This window comes from Haliotis rufescens, unplaced genomic scaffold, assembly GCF_023055435.1.
Source record: "Haliotis rufescens isolate VD_foot unplaced genomic scaffold, xgHalRufe1.0.p SCAF_10, whole genome shotgun sequence".
NCBI classification, from domain to species: Eukaryota; Metazoa; Mollusca; class Gastropoda; order Lepetellida; family Haliotidae; genus Haliotis; species Haliotis rufescens.
Window position 1 is genome coordinate 40,816,196 of NW_025963780.1, and position 26,011 is coordinate 40,842,206.

A 26,011-nucleotide genomic window follows, 5' to 3' on the forward strand; every position below is an offset into this window, starting at 1 on the left:
TCAGCGAGTCTGACCACCCGATCCCTTTGGTCGCCTCTTACTACAAGCATAGTAGCCTTTTACGGCAAGCATGGGTTGCTGAAGACCTATTCTAAGTTCTAAGAAAAGATATTAGCCCCCGTAACAAAGTGAAGGCATCTCTAATGTCTCGACCCAAACAGGGGCAGGGGCGGTCGGGTAGCCTAGTGATTAAAGCGTTCGCTCGTCACGCCGAAAACCCGGGTTCGATTACCGACATGGTTACAATGTGTGAAGCCCATTTCTGGTGTCCCCCGCCGTGATATTGCTGGAATATTGCTAAAAGTGGCGTAAAATCAAGCTCACTCACTCACTCACTCGACCCGAACATTTCTTATATAGCCGACCCAGCACAACTGATAATGCAGACCGCCGTCACATAGCTGGAATTTTGTGCGGCGTTAAACAACAAACAAACAAACAAATCGTATCCCAATCATTGGATCGGTGCTCATGATGTCAGTAACTGGATTGTGTGGTCCAGACTCGATTATTATACACACCGCCCTCATGTAGTTGGAATATTACTGAGTGCGGCGTCAAACAACAAACAAACTAAACCAAAGAAACACTTGACCACCAGTCAATCAACAATATACAGTAAGGTCACATGAAACTTTTAAAAATATATTGCGTGGCTGTTTGTTATGCCTTCTCATCTCGTTGGGTAACATTTCCAACCTTTTGCAAGAGTAACTCCCTTGTGACGCAAGCCGCTGAGGTTCACTTAGCTTCGTCGATGAAATGTTTGCGACATCTTCATAAAAGTTAGAACGCCAACGCTAGAGAATATGAAACCAGTCTCTAGTATCTGCCTAAATAGAATCTAGTGGGAAAAGGGAAAAATAGCGGTGACTATATCACGAGCATGTGTCTATGGATCGCCATTAGTGATGACACCAGGTGTAAAAGGCCACCATCAGTGGCTATTACGAGTTATGTCCCTTCTATGCCTCTCCAATGGACCAATCAGATTCCACCCCTCGTGTCACTTGCATTTGTTTCAAATATAATGGCGGCGCCCACTCAAGACGATCTGATCGATAATCAAGATCTATATTATAATAAAACGGGTCTTACATAGTGAAGTACAACAAATCATGTGAGCACCTAGATTAAAAAACATGAAAAAAATAGGAAAATATCTGTTGACAATGAGTTGGGGGTGCACATGTTTTGCAAATCCTGCAATCGGCCGAAATCTGCATGAGAGTTTACGAACTTGATTTTGATTTCGTTGTGCGATTTTGATCGGACTATGCATAGACTCGTTAGTCCAGCCAAAATGTAACTCCATAATACCAGCCAAGTTTGGCAAGGGTTGAAACGGGACTTTTAAAAGTCAGTTGACTCACGGGCCTCGGGAAGATGCTTTGTAACTGATGCGTCAAATGTGAAAATGTCCTCCGCATTTGATAGTACTGATGCGTGGTATGCGACGACTGCTGGCTTGGACAGAAACGGTCAAACTCTTTTTAAAGCTATACCGGGGCCTTGAATAATCTAACCTTGATCAAACAACTTTTTGGTAACAGTTAAAACCAAGGTTAAGTGCTCCTGATTAATTATGAGCATAGGGCAGTCTGTTTGAGTAGGTATTTATCGGAAATTTGGAACGATTGCATCATTCTTGGGAAGGCCATAAGAAGTTTTGATAGGTTGTTAATCGATTAGGTGTGCTCACGGTAAAATCCATACAGTGTTATTTTGATTAAGTTGGGTTTAACGCCGCTTTTAACATAATTCTAGTTATATCACGGCATGTTAGCTGAATGTGGTGTGGCAGGTCTCAGACGTTTAACATTTCGGTGAAACCCACGAGCACGGTCATGGTGCTCTGCCGAGCTCGGGACACAACTCTGCACAGCGAATCGCGGCGCCTTAGACAACTGGGCAGCCCGTGCCCCCTAGTGTTATTTTAGGATTGATCTGTCGAAGATCGATGAAGGGGTAAATGGCATATTTTTCTTAGAAGCTATGCGTTATCACACTAATAAAAAAGTGTGTCACTTTCAGAGGGGTTTAGGTTCATCGTCCTTATGCTACGTCAAATAAATCACATGCTTCGTCAGATAAATCACAACACAATTGGTGTGTGTCCTAGGTAAAGGTGCAACTTCAAAGATAAACAAGGGAAAAGGTGAACAGGGCTCACTATTATCCCAGACATCGGCTCCAACATATTTCTGATCTCAAAACATGAATTCAACTTTTCGAAATCACACCCCAAATTGTACAAGAATCCATGAAGTAGTCTGTAAGTTATAGGTCGCTTAAATGTACAGGGTCCCGTTCCTCAAAGCGATCTTAGCGCTAAGGTGATCGTAAGTCCCATACTTTAACATAGGCTTACGATCATTATAGTGCTAAGATCGCTTTGAGGAACGGGGCCCTGGTCGCTAAATATGTAAAAACTCATACTGTCTCCGAAAATCCACAACAAAATCAAACTTTGCACCGCACCTCTCGTATTAGTAGAAGGGGGCAAGGGGGGCCCAGGCGTCGCGATTCGCTGTGCAGAGTTGCGTCCCTTGGGCACGCCAGAAAGCTATGATTGTGGGTTCGAATCCCGGTTCGCCCCGATTATATTTCTAGGTTTGTCAGCACCATACCGGCCCGTGCTCGTGGGTTTCACCGAAATGGTAAACGCCTGAGACCTGCTTTCCTCCCACACTAAGCTGACACGCCGTGATATAACTGGAATACTGTTAAAAACGGCGTTAACCTAACTCACTCACTCACTATTAGTTTAGAAAGTGTTCCTGAAATTTTAAAAGACTCCATGCAGTGGTTCTAAAGTTGTAAACTTAAGGACATAAGAACGTCACCTCGTATATTTACAAAGCCACAAAATAGCTATATTTTTTAACGGTGACTGACAAATTCTGCGGAAGAAATTCTTTTATCGACCTGTTTTGCGAAGGTTAACTGTCCAATATTCGATCACACAAAGTTACATTCTAACTAGTCCAATCCTGTATACAGCTGTGTGTTTAATCCATCTTATGAGGATCAGTCGGGCGATCTGTTGAAGCGTTCGCTCCTCACGCTGAAGACCCTCGTTCGATTCCCGACATGAGTACAATGTGTGTAGCCCGTTTCTGGTGTCCCCCGCTGTGATATTCCTGTAATATTGCTATAAGAGGCGTAAAACCAAACTCGCCCACTCCCTCTTTATAAGGATCTGTTCAGGAAAAGGTCATCTCTGATTCCGCCTCTTGGAATAAGAATTAAACCTGCTGCTGCTGATATTAAACTTGAATATATATCTCCTTTCCATCTGCTTTCTTCTCCCCATTGGCAATCGGTAAAGCCGCAGGTGGATCTTACCTTATCTAAACTAAAGAAATCTGACACTAATCAACTACAATATCAACAAGAACATAATCAGTTAAGAAACGAATATAATACTTACAAATCAATATTTACAGATGGATCCAAGGATGGAGGTGCTGTTGCCAGCAGTGCCACTATGATTGGATCCAGAATTTCATCAACTAGATTACCAGATAACTCATCCATATTTACAGCTGAATCAAAGGCCATTTTAACTGCTCTAGAATATATAAATTAACAGTCTAAATATCAGGAATTTATTATTTTTGCAGACTCGCTGTCGTCTCCAGTTAAACGTGACATAATTTAATTACACAATAATCTGGCTACTGGCCAATACGACATCGCTTTTTGTTGGTTACCCAGCCGTTGGTAACACAAAGGCTGCTGCTGCTGCTAAGGCAGCACTCAACGAATCTGTGACACCACTTCTCATACGCTACAGTGACTATAAACCTGTAATTAGATGTTATATCAGAGATCTCATGCAGAAGAAGTGGGACTCCCAAGAGTGTATGAATAAATTATATGGAATAAAACCAAATATCGGTTACACACACTTGGGTTGTCAGTCCAGATTTGAAGAGGTCATATAAAGACGATGTCGTACTGGTCAATCTCGTTATACTCATGATTATATTCGACCCGTGAAGATTCCGGGGTAGAATAGGTCTTCAGCAACCCGTACATGCCGTAAAAGGCGACTATGCTTGTCGTTAAAGGCGACTAACGGGATCGGGAGGTCAGGCTCGCTCACTTGGTTGATACATGTCATCGATCCCAATTGCGTGGATCGATGATCATGATGTCAATCACTGGATTGTCTGGTCCAGACTCGATTATTTTACAGACCGCCGTCATATAGCTGGAATATTGCTGAGTGCGGCGTTAAACAACAAACAAAAAAAACAAACATGATTACATTCCATCTATATGACGGTGGTCTATAAATAATCGAGTTAGGACCAGACAATCCAGTGACAGACGTCATGAGCATCGACCCATGAGATTGGTTTGTTTGTTGCTTAACGCCACATTCAGCAGCAATCCAGCTATATGACAGCTGTCTGTAATTAATCGAGTCTGAAACCAGACATTCCAGGGATAGACCAACGCGAATAGGATACGATGACATGCATCACGTCTTTTACGGCAAGCATGGGTTGCTGAAGACCTGTTCTACCCCCGATCTTCACGGCTCTAATCTACATTAAAAGGTTTTTTGACATTGGTTGAAAATATATTGAAAAAATATTCAGGTGACGTTTCTTATAATCCTGTTTTGGTCGTACGAATGTTTAAGTGAAAAGATTCTAAGTAAAAAAATGAAAAATAGCTGTATGGTTTCTGAAAATTTTTATATTGAAATCTGGCTTCCCACTGCACCTCTCCTTTTGGTTTTAAGAGTGTTTACCAAAGATGAAAAGAAGCTTTGTAGTAGTTTTCAAGCTATAAGTCGCACAAAAATGTCCCCGGAAGGACGGACGGACTGAATTCCTTGGTATAACCGTTAGTCGCCTCTTACGTCAAGCATAGTCGCCTTTTTGGGCAAGCATGGGTTGCTGAAGACCTATTCTACCCCGGATCTGCACGGATAGCGTCCTTTATGAGACGACAAAGCCTTGGAAAGGATTGCATGTCGTGGTTTTGTCGAGTGCTTTGTCGTGGTTGATAGCAGTAGGAACGACCAACACCGTGTCACGCAATCACAAATTGTAAGCTCATACATGTACGTCGTCTCGAATGACAAGCACGGCATAGTGTGGAGCTATTCTTCCGGCTTGAAAACTATTGGATACCGCCCTATGGAAGATAAACGTAGGTACATTACATCCAGTTTGTATCATAACACTATCTATTGTGACCGTAACGAACCAGCCCGTGAAGATCCGGGGTAGAATGGTTGTTCAGCTACCCATGTTTTCCGTAACAGGCGGCTAACAGGATCGGTTGGTCAGGCTCGCTGTTCCGTCTCACCCCTGGAGGGGACCTAGCGGTTTAGATAACCCCGGGTCGAGAGCCTCAAGAAACGATAAACTCGAGTTACTGGCTTAACTTTGGTTGTATGTTGTGTTATCGGCTCTTGTGCAGGATAAATGGACTATGATCGCCTAACGAAACCGGGTGAGAACCCAAACACATGGCCTGCTCGGAGACCATTTTGCACGTGAACACCAGTAAAGATAACTCCACGCAGAAGAGTGCCCATGCATACCGCTAAAAATGAGTGAGTGAATACCACTAAAAATAACTTGTTACGGAGTAATGGAACACTCCCTGTCTGATATCTAAACTTAGATATCACTACTACTGACATTGTGAAAAGTCGACAGAAATACCAAACACTTAACTAAAATGATTCTTATACAAAATGTTAACAAATGTTCCCGAGGTTGTCAATGATAATATCATTGTGATAACTAGCACCAAGTCCACTAAGCAACAGTTAACGTCACATATCACTTGTCACTTGATCCTATCATCAGAGGGCAACAAGACCACCATCCCAGATATAGGACGAGTGTAAGTTGACACTTTGCCTTGTCGCACCACACGCACAATAGCTTTTCTTACTTTGTTGTCAAGGCTTGGAATACATCGTTCTACCAGTCCTACAGGACACTCATTCCTGGCAATGTTCTTTTCACTCAGAAGAACAAAATCTCCAGCACAAATGTTTGGCCTATCCTCCGTCCATTTCCTTCTACAGTCCGTTTGACTCCAAATGAGAACGATGAATTGCAAAATAACTCGAAATCCAGAAAAGTGTATGCAACATCAATACGGTACTTGACCATGAATACCCTGTACCCAACAAAATCTGAATTTTGTTAATTTTAAGACCCATGACGGATGAAGTTCTTTAAGAAACTATCATGTAATTTTGTATCGAAATGTGTACATGACACGTAGGGGGAACAAACCGTGGAAGGAACAGCGCAAGCACGGTCTGCACGTGCTACACAATGACAGTGTTCATTCAATGACAAGATGCGCTACTCAGCAGATGTTAAACAGTTGATGTTGAATGTGTATGATTTCTTTAGAAGTGAAGCAGAAAGAGCAAAGCCTTTTTATGCAATTAATAAATTCTTGAAACGAGCTTCAAAAGCTCTTGGTATGTCCCCTCAGAAACTTAAAAATGTTGTTAGTAGACGAGATACAAATAGTCAGGCCAAGGAGGTAGGGAACATGTCAAAACCACGCAAGGTTGATAAATTAGACAGTTTTCAGAGGGATCAAGTCAGACGTGCAATTGTTAAACTGCACTCAGAAAATAAGTACCTGTCCCTAAGAATTTTGAAGAAACACCTTGAAACTGACCATGATTTACGTGTTACAAAGTACAAACTATGGCAGCTGTTGCATACATTTGGTTACAAATACAAAAAGATAACTGGAGAAAATAGTGCTGTGTTGTGTGAACAGTCTGACATTGTTCGTCTCCGAAATTATTACCTTCGTACCATCAAGCAGAAACGTGTAGAAGGATATGAGCCCGTCTACTTAGATGAGACATGGGTAAATGCGTCACACACAGCCAGCAGTCAGTGGGTACCCAGTGGTGACTGTAAGGAGTCTGGTAGAAAGTTACTAGTGGGAAAGGGTGAAAGACTCATAGACAACAGGGACTACCACACAGAAATGAACGGCAATGTATTTCTGGAGTGGGTGAAAGATAAATTAGTCCCTGCTTTGCCTACCAAGTCTCTCATTGTCATGGACAATGCACCGTATCATAGTGTGCAGGATCCAGAAAGCAAGACTCCAACCTCTAATAACCGTAAAGGAGACATGGTTACTTGGCTGCAACAGAGGAACATTACCTTTCCTTCCTGACCCTGTGTATAAATTGACAGTTACATCAAGGGTCAGGGTCACGCTGTCTTACGACTGCCACCTTATCACTGCGACCTGAATCCAGTCGAGTTGGTATGGGGCATGTCAAGGGTGACGTTGGACGATCGAACACAACGTTCAAATTACGAGACGTTAAACAACTCGTAGCGGAATCCCTTGGTCGGGTAACAGTAGAAACATGGAGGCGTTTTGTGGCCACAGTCGTTGACGAGATAGAGCCACGTTATTGGTCACTAGATGGACTACGGCCAGCAACAGTCCTACCTATAATAGTGGCAGTCGGTTCAGGCACCAGCAGTTCCGACGACGAGATTTATGCCATGAGCGAGTCAGATTGCAACTGAAATTATCATGAGACGGCCCCTCTAACGCTTTGTCATTTCCCCTACCACAGACCGTGCAGTGCATGCGTGCTTGCGCTGTGGCTTCCACGGTTTGTCCCCCCTATGTGTCATGCACACATTTCGATACAAAATTACATGATAGTTTCTTAAAGAAATTCATACGTCATGGGTCTTAAAATTAACAAAATTCAGATTTTGTTGGGTACATGGTCAAGTACTGTATTGATGTTTCATACACTTTTCTGGATTTCGAGTTATTTTGCAATTCATCTTTCTCATTTGGAGTCAAACGGACTGTAGGTTGCAAGGTATGAAGATAATCATGTTTCAAGCGATTCCAAAATGTGTCAGACAGCACTTGCACCCTCTTCCACTGAGCTCTATACATGCCCTTAATATCCATCGTCTCCATAGAGTCTGTGACATGATGAGTTTTCTGAGTAAGAAGGGTGGCAGGTGTAAGAATAAATGGGTCATCAGGGTCAAAAGAAACTGGTACAATAGGACGCGCGTTGATGATCGCACACATCTCAGCCATGAACGTGGTCAAAACCTCATGCGTTAGTTCCCTCCGCTTCATATCATCTAACATGGAGTCCAAAATCCGCTGTGTCAACCCAGTCATGCGCTCCCATGCTCCTCCCATGTGTTAGGAATTGGGGCGGTTGATAACCCCGGGTCGGGATAACCCCGGATAACCCCGGGTCGGGAGCCTCAAGAAACGTTAAACTCGAGTTACGTATACTGGCTTAACTTTGTGGTATTTCGTGTTCTCGACTCTTGTACAGGATAAATGGACTATGATTGCCTACGGGTTGCGAGGTTTATCGCCTAACGAATATTGTTGAGAGCAACGTTAAACAAACGTAACGAACCCAAAACCCCTCTTTAGTGCTTTCAGCTGTTAATTTGGCGTGCATTTTCGACTATAACATACGTTTCTTTTTCTACGCGTCATATTTTCTATGCAGGTAGGTGTGGTGTAAGTCGGTACCTACCGGGTTGCTGCGGAGAACATCTGGCCGCATGGGTACAGTGGTGTAGGTGACGATCCACATCATTCCGGTCAGGATGTAGGATATGAACAGATGCTGGTGCATAGTCACCCTACTACACTTCAGTTGCCTGAAACAAACATTTGGTACATGATCGTCATCACTGTTTCGTTGGGGTAGCATCTTGTTCCACCACTTGGAATCAGAAGTAAATCTGTCGTTTCTGCTGCTAACATTAACTTTCAAGATATAGCTCCCACACAACTGTTTTCATCGCCTGCTTAGGCCAAATGTAGGCCTCACATTAACTAGACTTGTAAAAAATCTGATACAAATCCACTTATTTATAAACAAGAATACAATCAATTACGAAACACCCTTATGACACTTATAAATCTATATTTACAGATGGATCTAAGGATGGTGGCGCAGTTGTTAGTGCCACTGTCATTGGATCCAGAACAGTTTCTTCACGATTACCCCATAATAGTTCAATATTCACAGCAGAAGCACACACAATTTAACAGCTCTAAAATATGTCAAGAACAAATCAAAATATAAAGATTTCATTATTTTGTGTCAGATTCACTTTCGTGCCTTCAGGCTATTAAAATATGTCATTCAACTTATTCATACATTTTGATGTATTTAGTGTATGATTTTATAAAATGGTAGTGCTGATTAAAGTAGCGTAAAATTATTGTCCCCCTAAGAGGGTATGTTGGTCCCATATCATTCAAAGTATTTTATGCATGCCAGGCAATTAAACGTAGTATATTCGTCATTGTAATATTTGGCATATCTCGTACACTGTCGGTAGTGACTGAAGGGATGATTTAAATCCTGCCGGGGTCCATGCAGGAAGCAAAGGCACTGTAAGTCCCCATGGTCCCTAGAATGGTGATCTCCCTTCAGCGACCGACGATCTCTAGCCCATTTTTATATTGTGTTGTTCATTAACACTAACTGCTTTTTAATATTCTCAACTAGTTTTAAATCAAATCTGTGATAATCTAGTTATTGTCCTGTCCATCGTTGACAGCTTTTTATTTAGTCTTAATATATGTATCATTAATGTATAACTTTTCGTCACGATATGACTGAACTACTGCCAATGTGACATTAAATATTAACTCACTCACTCACTCGTTGGGGTAGCCGGCGTTCCAAGGCGCCGCAAGTTGCTGTTAAAAGCTGTGTCGCTTAGCCGTGCCATACTCCGTTGGTCGTGGGTTCAAATGCCTTTTTCGCACTTATTAATTATAAGAACAGACCAGTCTGTTAAAAGTGGGTAGCGAAAGGACATTTGGAACGATTGCGTCTTTCTTGGAACGCCATTCATAGTTTTGATAGGTTGTTAATGGATTAGGGTGTACTCCACGCGATTATTTACAGACCTCCGTCGTATAGTTGGGGTATTGCTGAATCCTGCCCGGACTGGAAAAACAAAAACAAGGGAATTTGGCCAGGAAGTTTAGCTTTAGGTATATCGATTGTCTTATAAACGTTCAATGTGATAAGCACAACTAGTGACCAGTCGTCATATAGCTGGAATATTGGAGTGCGGCGTTAAACAACAAACAAAACAAAACAAAAACTATGGGGGTGCCTACTTCTTGTCTGAATGTCTTATCCCAAAATGTCACATTGACACTATCAATGAGAAGGTCCAGCTTTTCACACATTGACACTATCAATGAGAAGGTCCATCATTTCACACATTGACACTATCAATGAGAAGGTCCAGCATTTCACACATTGACACTATCAATGAGAAGGTCCAGCATTTCACAAATTGACACTATCAATGAGATGGTCCAGCATTTCACACATTGACACTATCAATGAGAAGGTCCAGCATTTCACACATTGACACTATCAATGAGATGGTCCAGCATTTCACACATTGACACTATCAATGATAAGGTCGAGCATCTCACACATTGACACTATCAATGAGAAGGTCCAGCATTTCACACATTGACACTATCAATGAGAAGGTCCAGCATCTCACACATTGACACTATCAATGAGAAGGTCCAGCATCTCACACATTGACACTATCAATGAGAAGGTCCAGCATTTCACACATTGACACTATCAATGAGAAGGTCCAGCATTCCATACATTGACACTATCAGTGAGAAGGTCCAGCATTTCACACATTGACACTATCAATGAGAAGGTCCAGCATTTCACACATTGACACTATCAATGAGAAGGTCCAGCATTTCACACATTGACACTATCAATGAGAGGGTCCAGCATTTCACACATTGACACTATCAATGAGAAGGTCCAGCATTTCACACATTGACACTATCAATGAGAAGGTCCAGCATTTCACACATTGACACTATCAATGAGAAGGTCCAGCATCTCACACATTGACACTATCAATGAGAAGGTCCAGCATTTCACACATTGACACTATCAGTGAGAAGGTCCAGCATTTCACACATTGACACTATCAATGAGAAGGTCCAGCATTTCACACATTGACACTATCAATGAGAAGGTCCAGCATCTCAAACATTGACACTATCAATGAGAAGGTCCAGCATCTCACACATTGACACTATCAATGAGAAGGTCCAGCATTTCACACATTGACACTATCAGTGAGAAGGTCCAGCATTTCACACATTGACACTATCAATGAGAAGGTCCAGCATTTCACACATTGACACTATCAATGAGAAGGTCCAGCATCTCACACATTGACACTATCAATGAGAAGGTCCAGCATCTCACACATTGACACTATCAATGAGAAGGTCCAGCATTTCACACATTGACACTATCAATGAGAAGGTCCAGCATTCCACACATTGACACTATCAGTGAGAAGGTCCAGCATTTCACACATTGACACTATCAATGAGAAGGTCCAGCATTTCACACATTGACACTATCAGTGAGAAGGTCCAGCATTTCACACATTGACACTATCAATGAGAAGGTCCAGCATTTCACACATTGACACTATCAATGAGAAGGTCCAGCATCTCACACATTGACACTATCAATAAGAAGGTAAATCATTTCACACATTGACACTATCAATGAGAAGGTCCAGCATTTCACACATTGACACTATCAATCAGAAGGTCTAGCATTTCACACATTGACACTATCAGTGAGAAGGTCCAGCATTTCACACATTGACACTATCAATGAGAAGGTCCAGCATTTCACACATTGACACTATCAATGAGAAGGTCCAGCATTTCACACATTTACACTATCAATGAGAGGGTCCAGCATTTCACACATTGACACTATCAATGAGAAGGTCCAGCATTTCACACATTGACACTATCAATAAGAAGGTAAATCATTTCACACATTGACACTATCAATGAGAAGGTCCAGCATTTCACACATTGACACTATCAATGAGAAGGTCCATCATTTCACACATTGACACTATCAATGAGAAGGTCCATCATTTCACACATTGACACTATCAATGAGAAGGTCCAGCATTTCACACATGGACACTATCAATGAGAAGGTCCAGCATTTCACACATTGACACTATCAATAAGAAGGTAAATCATTTCACACATTGACACTATCAATGAGAAGGTCCAGCATTTCACACATTGACACTATCAATGAGAAGGTCCATCATTTCACACATTGACACTATCAATGAGAAGGTCCAGCATTTCACACATTGACACTATCAATGAGAAGGTCCAGCATTTCACACATTGACACTATCAATGAGAAGGTCCAGCATTTCACACATGGACACTATCAATGAGAAGGTCCAGCATTTCACACATTGACACTATCAATGAGAAGGTCCAGCATTTCACACATTGACACTATCAATGAGAAGGTCCAGCATTTCACACATTGACACTATCAATGAGATGGTCCAGCATTTCACACATTGACACTATCAATGAGAAGGTCCATCATCTCACACATTGACAATATCAGTGAGAAGGTCCAGCATTTCACACATTGACACTATCAATGAGAAGGTCCAGCATTTCACACATTGACACTATCAATGAGAAGGTCCAGCATTCCACACATTGACACTATCAGTGAGAAGGTCCAGCATTTCACACATTGACACTATCAATGAGAAGGTCCAGCATTTCACACATTGACACTATCAATGAGAAGGTCCAGCATTTCACACATTGACACTATCAATGAGAGGGTCCAGCATTTCACACATTGACACTATCAATGAAAAGGTCCAGCATTTCACACATTGACACTATCAATGAGAAGGTCCAGCATTTCACACATTGACACTATCAATGAAAAGGTCCAGCATTTCACACATTGACACTATCAATGATAAGGTCCAGCATCTCACACACTGACACTATCAATGAGAAGGTCCAGCATTTCACACATTGACACTATCAATGAGAAGGTCAAGCATCTCACACATTGACACTATCAATGTGAAGGTCCAGCATTTCACACATTGACACTATCAATGAGAAGGTCCAGCATTTCACACATTGACACTATCAATGAGAAGGTCCAGCATCTCACACATTGACACTATCAATGAGAAGGTCCAGCATCTCACACATTGACACTATCAATGAGGAGGTCCAGCATTTCACACATTGACACTATCAATGAGAAGGTCCAGCATTCCACACATTGACACTATCAGTGAGAAGGTCCAGCATTTTACACATTGACACTATTAATGAGAAGGTCCAGCATTTCACACATTGACACTATCAATGAGAGGGTCCAGCATTTCACACATTGGCACTATCAATGAGAAGGTCCAGCATTTCACACATTGACACTATCAATGAGAAGGTCCAGCATTTCACACATTGACACTATCAATGAGAAGGTCCAGCATTTCACACATTGACACTATCAATGATAAGGTCCAGCATTTCACACATTGACACTATCAATGAGATGGTCCAGCATTTCACACATTGACACTATCAATAAGAAGGTCCAGCATTTCACACATTGACACTATCAATGAGAAGGTCCAGCATTTCACACATTGACACTATCAATGAGAAGTTCCAGCATTTCACACATTGACACTATCAATGACAAGGTCCAGCATTTCACACATGGACACTATCAATGAGAAGGTCCAGCATTTCACACATGGACACTATCAATGAGAAGGTCCAGCATTTCACACATTGACACTATCAATGAGAAGGTCAATCATCTCACACATTGACACTATCAATGAGAAGGTCCAGCATTTCACACATTGACACTATCAATGAGAAGGTCCAGCATTTCACACATTGACACTATCAATGAGAAGGTCCATCATCTCACACATTGACAATATCAGTGAGAAGGTCCAGCATTTCACACATTGACACTATCAATGAGAGTTCCAGCATTTCACACATTGACACTATCAATGAGAAGTTCCAGCATTTCACACATTTACACTATCAATGACAAGGTCCAGCATTTCACACATTGACACTATCAATGAGAAGGTCCAGCATTTCACACATTGACACTATCAATGAGAAGGCCCAGCATTTCACACATTGACACTATCAATGAGAAGGTCCAGCATATCACACATTGACACTATCAATGAGAAGGTCCAGCATTTCACACATTGACATTATCAATGAGAAGTTCCAGCATTTCACACATTGTTGTTCGACCCGTGAAGATTCCGGGGTAGAATAGGTCTTCAGCAACCCATGCTTGCCGTAAAAGGTGACTATGCTTGTCGTAAAAGGCGACTAACGGGATCGGGTGGTCAGGCTAGATGACTTGGTTGATGCATGGCCGAATAGCGTGGATCGATGATCATGATATTAATCACTGGATTGTCTTGACAGACTCGATTATTTACAGACCGCCGTCATAAATCTGGAATATTGCTGAGTGCGGCGTTAAACAACAAACCAAAACATTGTCTTTCAGTGAAGTTCAGATGACATTTGCTTTTTTTTTGTACACAATGTCCTGAGCCTTTGAGGATACAATTAGTTTATTGGCAGATGCCCTGCACGTAAAATAATGAGTTTCCCCTTAAATGCTGGGATAGTGGTGTACAAAGTCAACACAAATGTTTTGACGTTGTAGAACTTGGTTCATTTCTGAGATTGCAAGAATTCAAGCAAAACCTTTGGTGTTTTTCTCAAATTGTTTGTTTGTTTGTTGTTTTACGCCGTACTCAGCTATATGACGGCATCTTCCCGAAACAAGAGAGTTAACTGACTTTAAAAATCCAGTTTCCACCCTTGCCGAACCAGTTATGTCCCCTCTAAGCCTCTCCTTTCGACCAATGAGACTCCACCTCTCAGTTATGTCCCCTCTAAGCCTCTCCTTTCGACCAATGAGACTCCACCTCTCGTATCACTTGCGTTTGCTTCACCCAAAATGGTGGCGCCCAGTCAGGGCGATCTGATCGATAATCAAGAACTATATTGTCTTACATCGCGAAATGCATCAAATCACGTGAGCACCTTGATTTAAAACATGAACAGATTTGGAAAATATCTGCTGACATCGCGTTGGCGGTGCACATGCTTTGCAAATCCTGCAATCGACCGAAATCTGCACGACAGTTTACGAACCGGATTTCGATTTCGGTGCGCGATTTTGATTGGACTATGCATAGACTCGTTAGTCCAGCCAAAATGTAACTCCATAATACCAGCCTAGTTCAGCAAGGGTGGAAACGGGACTTTTATAGTCAGTTAACTCACTTGCCTCGGGAAGATGTATGACGGCGGTTAAATACGTTCTGTGAGTTTAAAGAAAGTTGCTCCTCAAATACATTAAGGATTGTGGTTGTCCTCGAGTTTAACAAACAACCGTTTGTAATTGACATATATAAAGATTGATAAGTAGTCCTGTCCTTTTGATATTGATATCCACTAAGTCATGAACACTGGGTGCTGACGACATCAAGATCCGTCTGCCTTGACGCTGATTGAGTCACCAATACTCCTGTGGATGCTCTAGCTTCAGGTAAACGAATACCATCCTTTTCAAGCCGTCGTATTAAAAATGGCTTAGCCAAGATTGCGCTGTCGCCTTTGCCAACTCTGTGCCAATTTGAATAAAGCACATTCCCTACATCTAAATGAATAGAGAGTTAATGGTACACAATGAAGAGATTCTTGTGAACAGGTATCTGCGTCCGCGCCCTGCAGGCGCTGTTGTTGGTTAGCATCGGCAGATGTATTTGCAGGAAAGACGTATCTGTCATAGTTACGAAAAGGGTTTGTTTTGTTTGTTTGCTTTTTTACGCCGCACTCAGCAATATTCCAGCTATATGATGACGGTCTGTAAATATACTGAACCAAATTAAAAACTTCACAATCCTAAAATTTTAACATTTTGACCAGTTATCATTGTGGGCTCTTATTGTGTATTTAAACAGTAATGGCCACGTATTGTCGTCAGATAACACCCGTTTTTGTGCAGGTGAATCGATCAAAATCATGTGCACAGCACAAAAGTGGCAACTGGTCACGTGGCCATAATACCGCACGTGTTTTCAGCCATACTTGTTAGCAGTCATTAACAAAAAAAAAGAAAAACACAAGAAAACAAAACTTTAAGTCTTTACGGCCATTTGTCATGCCACGCCTTTCAAATGTGCAACGTGAACGTGTCATCGGCATGTTGCAGACGGGAACGTCCGCAGCTGAAGACGCAAGGACGATGGGTTGTAGTTGACGGACTGTTTATGATTTACAGACGCGTCTACAGCAAACGGGTACCACCGCTGATCGCCCTCGGCCAGGTCGACAACGTGTGACGTCACATGCAGAGGATCGTCAGATTGTCTTACGTCACCTCCGTAACCGATTTTTTACGGCTACATCAACCAGAAATGAACTGTTTAGGGGTAGACTGAGTGCGCAGACTGCTCGAAACCGTCTGAGAACTGCTCACCTTCAAGCACGACGGCCATACTGCGGGCCGATTCTGACTCAATTACACAGACGTCAACGTCAATTATTGGCACAGCGACACTGACGATGGACTCAGAGGAATTGGAATCAAGTCGTCTTCAGTGATGAATCCCGATTTTATCGTCGATTTGCTGATGGTAGGGCGAGGGTGTGGAGGCGCCGTCATGAACGTTACGCCAAGTGTTGTGTACAGGAAGTTAACAGATTTCGAGGCGGAAGTGTCATGGTGTGGGGTGCTTTCTGTGGCAATGCACGTTCCAGGCTTCTTGTCATCCGTGGCAACCTCAACGCTGCTGCTTACCGCGACCAGGTACTGGCACCAGAACTTTCGCCTTTTATGGCAGCACATGGACCCGGTTTGATCTTCAAACACGACAATGCCAGACCCCACACAGCAATTTTGTCAAGGAATTTCTTTCAGAAAGCGGGAGTCAACGTCATGGACTGGCCGTCAAGGTATCCCGACCTCAATCCCATCGAACACGTCTGGGATGCTCTTGGCAGAAGTCTGCGCACTCTCGAGAACCAACCACAGAATTTGCAAGATCTTGGCACCATTTTGCAGCAACAATCGCGTCGTCCCAATCATGTGTTCACAAGCATCACAAGGTCAATGCGGAGGCGTTGTGTTGCAGTTGTCAACGCACATAGTTGCCATACACGCTACTGAACTTAAAAGATTGTGTGCCATCAGATTCTCGTGCTTGGGACTTATGATTTAAATTGTTGATGTTATTACCGAATACCGTAGGTGCTTTGAACAAATTATGGTTACCACCGTTTATTAAAATCCTTCTTGGGACATTAATGATTAAAAATTACCTTCTTTAAAAATGTGAAGTTTTTAATTTGACTCAGTATAATTGAGTCTGGAGAGGCGACTAACGGGATCGGGTGGTCAGGCTCGCTGACTTGGTTGATGCATGTCATCGATCCTAATCGCGTGGATCGACGCTCATGATGTCAATCACTGGAATGTCTGGTCCAGACTCGATTATTCACAGACCGCCGTCATATTGCTGAGTGCGGCGTTAAACAACAAACAAAACAAACAAACAAAATGAGTCTGGACCAGACAATTCAGAGATTGATATCATGAGCATCGATTCACGCAATTGGGATACGTTGACATGCTTCAACCAAGTCAGCGAGCCTGACCACCCGATCCCATTAGTCGCCTCTCACGACAAGCATAGTCGCCTTTTACGACAAGCATGGTTTGCTGAATATAGTCGAGGCCATCTAGGCCATTTTGTACTGAACTTGGAACAAATTGCAAACGAATTTATTTCACCACTATGCATTTCTAAAAGGTCCACAGAACAAGATACTAAGAGTCCCAAGCAATCCTAGTTTGGGAAATATGTATAATTTGCTTAATCCAATATGGCCATCAATTATCAATATAAGTATGTTCAATATTTCAGACGAGGTTCAATCTTGATGGCAAAAGCATGTGCTCTTTTGCGAAATAGCCATATTGTGTTTCCAAAAAGATATTCAGTATTACTGAGCGTTTTCAACTATTGGCCGTTTTCGACTATTCAAGATGGCCGACAAGTGTCCTTAATATGAGTTTAGACTGGAATCTTTTAACCCTAAAACAGTGTACTTGGACTTCTATGCATAATTATTACTTTGCATACAAACTCACTGAAGTATAGTAAACACTTTTAGATAAGAAACTCTGTCACCAAAGCCACCTGGTGGCCACAAATTCGGCCAGTCATTGTGACACCACACCATACCACCCCCAAACGGTCATGCTGTACGACGTTAAAGCCCCAACATCCGATCAGCCTAATCGGGGTGCATGCGCAGTAAATATTTTACGTATAAGGAAATGGGCGGAGCTTACTATTTATAGTAACCCACATGTCTCAATCTAAAATACATGCGGTAATCGGCAACAGGTGAACACCATTATGCACATCATCGTAGGTAACAAATTAACGTTGTTAATCTATTAAAATCATTTAAAAAAATTTTACCTACGTTTACTCGAGGAAAATGGCGACATAGTCCTTCCAAATCTGATCCCACATGTTGTAAGTTTTCCGTTTGAGGACTTTGGTCTCGGCCTGACGTCTTGGGTTTCTAGCATCCATGACATATCTTGATGATGTTGTTGGTCTATTTACGTGTTCATTCCAGTCTAATACTGCCATATTCGTCCGAAAACGATAAACATCGTCAGAAAAATTAATTCTTTTGTTATGATATTGTAGCAGTGAATTGTTGAAACTTTCAACAAAAAACGTGTCCATACAATGAACGTAGTCGTCGGTATGTTTATACACAACAGTATTTCTCAAAGCTTGACCTTTGGGTCACAAATCAGTGTTTTGGATGATTCATATTGCGCGTCTTGTCTACATCTCGACGTTTCTGAACAGTTATTATGGATATCCTTGTAATGATTGACCACATTCATAATATTATCGCGAAACTTGTTGGCATCTTGATAGCAGTTCCTAATGCACCAATAAAAATGAGTCTTGATACTTCCTGCTTTGTCCGATAACTCGCGATTCCACGTCACACCCTCTTTGTATTTTGGACCCAAACACACACATTAAACCTCCTTTGTAACATTTTTCGTAGCATGCCATGTGTCATTTGTTGACGTTGTATCAGGGCGCTCCTCCCTGATTAATTTATTTATGACCGAATTCCTGTCATGACAATGTAATTTCACATGTACTCCGACACCATTGTCAACACTATCAAGATATTCATAGATACGCTGAGTTCCAATAAGATCGTTTTTTTAGTGTGCAGGCATTGTCTACTTTTGATACAGTTTCCGTCCTGATAACTTTGTGAGTGTTAGCTCCAATTCAAACAACATCAGTAAAACGGGAGTTTTTCCGTGTGGCATGGCGAGCGTCAGTGAGAATATTAATTCCATCCATTTTCGGGTAGGTCACAATTTCTTCTAAAAGTGCATCCTCGCATGATTCACGACTTAAATCACAAACGACTTCTTTATAGTTTGAAAACATGTCAGATATGTAAGCTGAACCAAGTCTTCCAATGTCAGCTGCTTTCGCAAATCTGTCGTACTGATTGGGTAACATTCCAGACACAAGGTATCCATGACACATGCGAGAGTTTACCAAATATTTATTACCAAGATAGGGTGAACTGGGCCATATTATCACATGATCTTTTTCACATCTGAAAGTAACATAGGCAACATGTCCAATCATTTTCATGTCCAATTTCTGAGCAGGAAACGAGCATGACAAACTGTGCGAATAAAGTCGACCACAGAGCTTTACAAGAGCATTTTCAGAGGCACAAAACATCTTTTGATTGCATTCATCCGTATTTTCACACTTGCAGAATGAAGAATCACGCGTAAAAGATTCGTCAGTTGTATTCCCATCGTTTGCATCATCTGTTAAAACGTTTGCACGGACTGGATCGATATTTTTCTCAATAAAATATGAGAAAGTATTATCGAGAAGTTGTTTGTTTGTCACAAGATTAGGGTTCCCTTCTCCAAGAAAAGTTTTGATTTTCTTCGCTTGTTCATAAATGAAATCAATCTCGTCTCTGTTTTCAGCTGAAAAGTTCATTTTTCCTTGTGGTGAAGTTTTTCTCTCCGAATTTCTTCGTTTCACAGCTTCTGGATTGTCTTTTGAATATTTTCTCTTAATCCCGTTACTATCGCTTATCATTCTAGCAATACCTGCCATTTTTAACAATATTCGTCACTCTAGATCTACAGATCGGTTGCATAAAATCAGCAGACAACAAATAGAGAAAAGCGGGAAATTGGGCGTGGCTTATGTAACCCATAGGGGTGTGACAGGTGACTTTCGCCTTTGATAAGAGTTTAACTTTGAGACTTTTTCGAGAACCTAACTTGAGTTGCATATATTATTTCGTTTCCCACAAGTTTTGTTTATATAAAACAAAATTGGTCGGTTTTGATTGTTTGAATGAAATGAATGCCATTAACCCTCCAGACCAACACAACCCATCCAACCCGTCGTGTATTAGACTACCCACCAACGCTTGGGTCACGCGACATAAGAAACAGCTGACCAAAACAACGCGCTACCATTATTTTGAGGGTTGTAGAGGGTGCTTTTCATAAGTTGAAATTTTGATTTATTACGACTAGCCATGCCTAAATTTGCTTATTTGTAATGTGAAATGAAACTTATTCACGGTAAATAATGAAACATTCCTTAAATCGCTACAAATCGTATATTCATCAAACTTTTTCATGATGTGTAATATATCTTTCATATAATGAGCGCTTCCAAATTCTATCGGTTTCTAATGGGTGTCACAACCAAGAAAATTTTGACAGGTCGCTTTCACGTTCGTTCACTGCTTATATATTTCAACGCTTTCATGATGTCATCCAGGTTCACTATTACACTAAATGGTGATGAAATGCAACAAGAAGCCATTCGAAGTTTATTCAATTACTCGGGATGGGACTACGATGCCGCAGTGCAGGACGTTTCGTCGTGTGATGCCAGTGTTCAGGCGCGGGAAAGTGATGCAACGATTGACGAAGCCATGGAAGACAAGTTGAGTGATGCAAGTAGGGAGGTCAGGCACGGCAGCCATTTTGTTTTTTAAAAGAAATTAATCAAGTTTCATCACATTTCAGCTTCATTGACAGAAATAAGAAGAAGATACATGCTTATGAAGAATGTCTTAATAAAACATTATGCCTATTCTTGTGTTGTTCTCTTTGTTATTTCACCATGAATAGAATGTTTATTCAAGTATGCAGCTTCTTTTGATTACCGGGTATGTCAGCTTTTTGCCAAAATGGCACCATCCAATCTTCGTACCCTTGACGTTCAGGGTAAAAGTAGGAGGTGTGCCTGGATTCACATGACAACAATATTTATATCACATGACAGATGGAAGAGTCTATTTTACGACTATGACCTCGTTCTGGAGATCGTGGCGGGAAATTTAAACAACAAAATCACTCAAAGGTAAGTTTACTCAAATTTTCTGAGAAAGTCTTAAAATGGCGGGAAAACGAATAACTACTACATATTTCAAAACTATCTAGTTTCAAAATTTCATAAATAAAAAACATAAAAATGCTAAGCACACCTACTATTTTTCAAACAAAGTTCCATCGTTTTTCACATCTAGCAGCCGACATGACAGCCGACTCGCAATCGGACAAGTTTATTGTGGAAGGGGACAAAGCTTATGATGGAAGTGTCCCCACGGACAATGTAACAGGTAATCCCCTTTAAAAACTTATATTAAGTAGAATGTTGTTAATTCTTACTAATACGCTTCCATTTTAATATATGAATGAATGTTCTTTGATGGGGAACAAATATTAAGATTATAGAATTTCTTGCTCTCCCCCATCTGTAATATTGAATTCGCCCAAGTGTTTACCTTGCTGTCGCCTTCTGTCGTAAATCATGACAATCAACACATTCCAGACTTCCTGTGTTCATTCACATTCCTAAAATTTCCTTCACAACACCACTGCCATCGAAATGTTATATTAGGAACATTTTCTTTTTACATTTTATCCTAATTAGACCCAATTTCCATCACAGCGGTGCAGACAGTTCAGTCGCTGACCGAGTGGGCTTGGTCCGCTGTGGGGGTGTCAAGGGAGAAAGTGCAGGACTTGCTGACACGCCCTGACTTAACGGGTAGGACTATCTCGCTTGTAGACATTTTAATTTGTAAAGAAAATCAACATACATTTATCGTTGTGATAACAACATGTAAAATTTTATTTTTATGTACAATGAGATTTTCATAGCAGCACATATACCCGTATCAGAATGGACTAATCCACGTTTCATACTACGACTGTTTACAACTTTATTAAAGAAGGCATTTTGTGTGGCTTTTCATGTCTGCTTACCATCTTCAAATATTTAAACGATAGCTCTTTTAAATGAGATCATGTCAACAAGATTCTGCAATTTGCCAGTGAACTGTCGACTGAACTGCTGTCATAGAAACATGAAAACTATTCACAATTTCACTTCCGGTTTGCTTCGTGTCCGGCCGTCGTAGTCTTACTACATTAGTCTTAGATGAGATTTTTTCGAAGATTTGCTTTGATCTGACAACTTAAATGATAAGTGGCTGAAAACTTGTTAGTTCATAGTATTTACTGTGCAATTGGAAGAAAATGTTGACAATGTATTTTTATATCTACAAATAAAAGAAATGACCCCGCGAAAGGGGTGATGGTCAAAATATACTGAACAACAAAAGCTCCTGTGACATTGAATAAGATTTAATGCAAAGTTACGTTTTTATCAAATCTGAAACAATTTTTTAAATTAAATCTAATTGAACTGAATTAAAAATTATATGAAGAGTCATTACCAAAATTCCCATTAGATTCTAGATGATTTAATTATGTACATCCATATTCACCAAACATTTATAAATCTTATCAGAGGCCATACAACAGATAGTCTCTTATTTATTACAAGTATTTGATTATCATCACTTTGATCTGTGCAGATTTAACATTACATTTATTAAACTGTTTGAAAAATGTTGAATGGTCCTAGTGTGTGACAGTGTGTGATAATATTTTGACTTTGTGTATAAAAACTTATCCTATCTCACTAGTCATTATGTATCCAACAGTTGGATGGAGTGGCGCAGAAACCCAAGCCTGTAAAAGACCTATGAAATATTAATGTGATTAGGTCAGGCAAATATACTTTTCCCAAGAATATAATATTTTATCATTACTAATGCTTGAATAGCTTCTTTTTATCTGCCTTGATGCTGAAATGGATATAAGTTCAAATGGTTCCAAATATGTGTTTCAGATGACTGGTCACTGGAGGAGATCAGCCAACCTGTCTTCCGCTCCTTGGGATTCTGGATGCTGGTTTACCAGGTGATAGAAGACAGCCAGCACTTCACATTTAATACCAATTTGACATGTGTATTTGAAAATCTTTTGCAGTCATGCAAGTGTGTACGGACTTTCCTCAGGAAACTCCGTAACAAGTGTTGCTATTTTTCCAAACGTGATTGGAACGATGAATCTTTAATGTATCCAATTGTTTCTTTACCTGCTGATGAGTTCCCTCAAATTTTGAGAGAAATTGGTATATCTGAACAATGGCTTGAAAACCCTTTGCCTATTGATGTTAATCAAAACTCTGTAAACAAAGCTATTGTTTGTGCTCTTCGCACATACAAGATTCGGAAAAATGTTTCTTATCATAAATGCTCTTTGTGGATTAAATACATTTACAAGTTGGACAGAAAACCTAATCCTCATACACTGAGGTCTCAATGGGATTTTATTCACAAAAAGAAACAAAACTTAAGTTGCCACAGAGAGCAACAAGAAATATTTCTGGGATCTAAATATGATCCTGTTGTAGCTTGTCCTGTGTCTTCTGCCTCTGAATCCATGCTTGGTTCCAAAACAAATTCTAATGTGAGGCAATCAGAATCAATGAGAACTCAAAATGATAAGCTTTTAGTTGAAAATGAAACTCTCAAGAATCATATTCAGTCTATTACCTACAAAAAGAAGAATGTATCATTACAGCTTTATGAGTGTGAAAAGAAAGTAAAATATCTTGAATCACAGCAGCAGAACACTATTGAGAAGATCAAATCTTTTTCAGTCAGAAATGTTAATAAACGAATAAAGAGGAAACAAAAGAAAATTACAAGTTTATTATCTGAAAATAGTCAACAAAAACTGAAGCTAGCATCTATGATGTTAAAATGCAGAAAAATCCAAAACCGTTATCAACGACTTCGTTCATTAAAGACCTACTATCAAAACAAATCCATTGCTCAGAATTCACAGGTTGACGAATGTAACAATAAAAGTGAAATACTAGAAAGTAAAGTGAAGGAATTGGAGTTGCAAAATGCTGAGTTAAATATGTTGATTGGAAGTCTACAACCAGAAATTGAAACATTTAAAAATGGCAGTTATACAGATGAGGTGAGAATTGTGTGCTATGAACTGTTGAATCATGGTGTTGGTTCCAAACACATCCCAAGAATAATACAGACAGTCTTAAAAAAACTTGCAAATATATCTGTTGAGTTAGAAGATTTGCCTAAAGCTACATTGCTGAAGTATATGTCAACTGAGGCTGGAATCATAGCTAAGACTATAGCTGCAGTTAATATTAAAAATGCTAATGTTTGCACATTACAGACTGATGGTACCACAAAAAAACACAATAAATATGTAAACTTTATTTCTACAACTAACACAGGGCAAACGTTTGGCCTAGCGTTACAGGATCATCACAGTGGAGACGCTAAATCTCAGGTGGAAGGATTAGAGCTTATGTTAGAGGAACTAGCTTCATGCATAGATGATGATGAAGAAAAGGATCCCTTTGAAGGAAAAGAAAATATCATTCATGACTTTTTGGTGAAGTTTAAGAACACAATGACAGACAGACATGTAGTCAATAAAAAATTTGTCAAAATCATTGAACAATGGCGTTCCAGAATATTACCTAAATATGTTTCAAACTGGAAATCACTGTCGACAGAAAAACAGAAGGAATTGATTCAAATTAATGATTTTTATTGTGGATTTCATTTCATATTGGGTCTCCAAGATAACTTTGAGACTAACATTAAAGAATGGGAAAAGGTAGAATCTAATGGAAATAAAATTGGAAGGGAAGAAGGACTGAACTGGCACAGAAAAGGTAGTGCTACCCTTGAATTTATTAGATCAACTTGTACTGCATTTGGTAAGGATGCCTGTGAAAAAAGTGGGAAACCAAAAGAATTCTTTGAATTCATTGAAAAGCCAGTTCTGTTAGATTCATTCAGACACAATAGATTTAATGTACCATTTGTAAATGCTTAATATGCATATTACCACTTACAGGATATGCTTAATTTCATTAGCACCTTAGGCCCTGATAAAAACAAACTAATGAAAGCCATTGAATTAGATGCTAAAGATAAACTAATTATTGCTGGTGTCCGGGCTATGGGAATTCTGGAAAGACAAATTACGACGCCACTGATGAAGCTAATGGTTAAAAAAAATATTACTGCAATAGATGTCTCATACTATTATACTATCTTCACAGTTTAATAAAAACATGGTCAAGTGATCCCTCCGAATTACTGGATGGAAGTTCATGTTTATTTAACAATATTCCACCTGTTAAAGATTATGTTTATGACAGTTTGTACATGAATGTTGAGGAAGATATTCAATCTCTAACTTATCAAGCTCTCTCTGTGGGCTGCACAAGTTTTCTTGTCGTAACTGAGCGTATGCTCAAAGACCATTTACCTGGTGGCAGATTTCATTGTCCTTCAGCAATTATCATTCAGGAAACTTCAGGTGTTCCAAAACATAACATTGCAACTGAAAGATTATTTTCAGGCCTTGATCGTTTAATACATAAAATGCCAAATGCAAACACAATTGGAATTGAGGGAATTTTACTTTGGTCACTAAATAAAAGTGTGGACTATCTTGACTCATTGTCACCTGCAGAGAGAGAAAGATTAATTGGAAAAGCCAGGTCAGCTGCAC

General features: G+C 40.4%; 1 protein-coding gene across 1 annotated transcript in view; it reads right to left on the reverse strand.

Annotated features, from left to right (window-relative positions):
• Window positions 1-26,011, reverse strand: part of LOC124146713 (calcitonin receptor-like) — a 119,261-nt gene that overhangs the window by 25,502 nt on the left and 67,748 nt on the right. Inside the window, exon 6 of the mRNA XM_048386083.1 lies at window positions 8,558-8,684. Coding sequence (XP_048242040.1) covers window positions 8,558-8,684 — 127 coding nt within the window. The remainder of the gene's footprint in view (window positions 1-8,557; window positions 8,685-26,011) is intronic.